Source organism: Charadrius vociferus, unplaced genomic scaffold (assembly GCF_000708025.1).
Source record: "Charadrius vociferus isolate BGI_N301 unplaced genomic scaffold, ASM70802v2 scaffold332, whole genome shotgun sequence".
Classification (NCBI taxonomy): Eukaryota; Metazoa; Chordata; class Aves; order Charadriiformes; family Charadriidae; genus Charadrius; species Charadrius vociferus.
Genome location: NW_009647418.1, coordinates 2,121,300 through 2,123,857, shown reverse-complemented (window position 1 = coordinate 2,123,857; position 2,558 = coordinate 2,121,300). Strand labels below are relative to the sequence as shown.

At 35.5% G+C, this 2,558-nt stretch overlaps 1 protein-coding gene across 1 annotated transcript in view; it reads right to left on the bottom strand.

The window, feature by feature from the left end:
* The window catches only part of MPHOSPH9 (M-phase phosphoprotein 9), a 25,144-nt gene extending 24,917 nt beyond the window's left edge, over positions 1-227 (bottom strand). The window contains exon 1 of the mRNA XM_009880264.1: positions 1-227. This exon is cut by the window's left edge and continues 45 nt beyond it. Within this exon, the coding sequence (XP_009878566.1) occupies positions 1-227 (227 nt within the window).
* Between the last annotated feature and the right edge of the window lie 2,331 nt (positions 228-2,558).

Genomic DNA, 2,558 nt, shown 5'->3' with positions numbered 1-2,558 from the left:
GGAAAAACTAAAATTTCATTCCTTCCTGATGAAAAAGTTTCCTCTGTTTTTTGGGGGGGGAGTTCTCTTTTGTTTTGAACACTGGCTACAACTGCATCACTCTGCAATACTGCTGCATCACCCTGTCCTTGTGAAGTTTTCTCCATGTAGTCTGTGCACTTGTTAATGTCGTTAGATTTGCTAGCGTTCAGTTCGGAGGCAGAAAGCGTACCATACCCACTATTCATTGAAGCATCATTTGCAAAACATTCCTGATGCAGATCAGATGCGTTTGGCTGACTTTCTGCTTCATTAGATCTAAGTTGATTGACAATGCACTCATGTTCTTCAAAGATTTCAGAACACATCCCCATTTGACGTTCTAGTGATGAAAAAGTGTCTGTAAGCTTGGCAGGCAAACTTCTGCTCTTGCCGGCACCCCAATTGCTGGTCTGCAATTTCACTAACTGCCTTATCTCATCCTGAATCAGCTACAGGAAAACAAAAGGCAAAATTCCTGTGAGATCATGCCACGAATCACATTTCTATTTTGATGCATCTTCAATTCATGTTATTAGCTAGAGAATTAGAGTACTTATTTCAAATAACTCAAATTTTTCAACGTGTAGACATCTCATGCATGAAGTAGATATACACATACTGTGCATAACGGTAAAATGTGCATGGTAACAATCCTTCATTCCATGCAGTGAATTACAGTCTCAGTAGTCATTTATTAGCATAAAAAACCTCCATGCATCCATATATTCACTACATGCCTTCAGAACCACAGTTACCTACCAGCCAGCTAAAGAAATACAAACTATCTATGTACGTCATTAGAAGTGGACAAAAGTCTTTTCCTAAATTTAGGTCTAAAAGAATTTAGAAGTTGGATATACATTTTTAAAGATTGCAAGGATGCTTTAATGAAAGTATAAACCATTACTCTATCTTGCTAATAGGAATAATGTACCTCTGTAAGATTATTTGCATAAAACAACATTAAAATATCTGATTTAGATAATAGGTTATTAGGTGTTTCATATAATACAAAGATCTACATTTTGATAGTTTTGGTATCTGATGGAGTGGAGCAAATCTGTAAGTAGATCACTAGATTTAACAGGTTATTCTTTAGTCTACAATGTCTGCAAAAAGTTATTTCAGTATATAATGTAAATAATACATTTTTTAAGTTTTACGGTTGTGCACTAGTATCCTGAAACAGCTCTGAGAAACGACGAATAGTTTTGTCAAGGGCTATGAAAAGACTTCACGCTCATGCCCATGGCTGTGTCCTTTGGCCAGCGGTCAGCACTTCTGCAGAGTTATATTGAGATTACTGAACTCTGCATGAGCGCACAACTCTTATTACACATTACAAGACCAGAGCACATAGTTGTTTTCAAGAACACATTTCAAACTGATTCCCTCAGGGGAAAAAAAAAAAAAAAAAAAAAAAAAAGAACAAACTTGCAGTAATTTTAAGAACATGGAACTCTGCTAATGTTTTTTTACAGAACTACAGTACATTACTCACATACAAATAGCAAGTGGAAAGCACAAATTGAACAAAAATCATTTGTTCTCTGAAAGTAAGAAATAAAAAATAAAACTTAATTTCAGAGGAACCTACATGTGACGCTAGTCAGAACCAAGCCCCATGTTTTACTAACTCCCAATAGAATTAACAATTGAATTTCAGCTCAGTCTTTCCATGCAAAAAAAAAAAAAAAAAGAACCAAAAACCCAGGGATGAAGTTTTCTGCCATAACAAAGTTTTTTGCTGTGCTAATGATTTCAATCATGACTGCAGCAATCATTTGCGTTTTAGTTCTGTGATTCAACTCTGTTGAAGAAGGTAGGGAAGGCAGAACAAAAGGGAAGAAACAGAATTCTGGGGAAAAAAAAAAACCACAAACTGATCAAATTCTCTGCTGACATTTAATCTTCGTCATTCCTTGTGCAGAAAAAGTGAAAGACTACTATTCCAATTAAACAGCACTTTTACTTCTCTTTGCATAGTCACAAATAATTCCAAGAGAAGAAAAGAGCTGAGGAAAAAAAAGATGAGATTTCTATAGTTTTGGAATTGTAGGCAACTCTTTTTTAAATCCTCTTCAATAAAGTCTGATCTTAGGATGATCCACAGGCGGTGATGGTTTGTCATCAGCATACTTGTCTTCTAGTGTATCAATCACATAAGGCAAGGACTGACCCCATTGATTCCAAAAGAAACTCAAGGTCTCTTGATCCATATTTTCACATGGATGAAGATGTATTTTATAAGCGCATTGGCCTTTAAACACAGCACAGTGCAAGCCTTATCTCAGAGTCATGTCAATGCTACTGCAGCATCTTGCTTTTCCATCCCAAATAGTAGATTATGAGTTTTGTCTTTTTATTATTCTTATTAGAATGTTTGGAGTTGCCTGTATTTCAGTATTTTCACTAAGTCACTGGTATACCAGTTTAAGTTTGGAATAGCTCCATCTATTTTATCTAATGCACTCACACAACTGAAAGTAAGTTGATTTTATATTTAGTGTGGCAATTCATGCAGTTAGTGAGTTCCT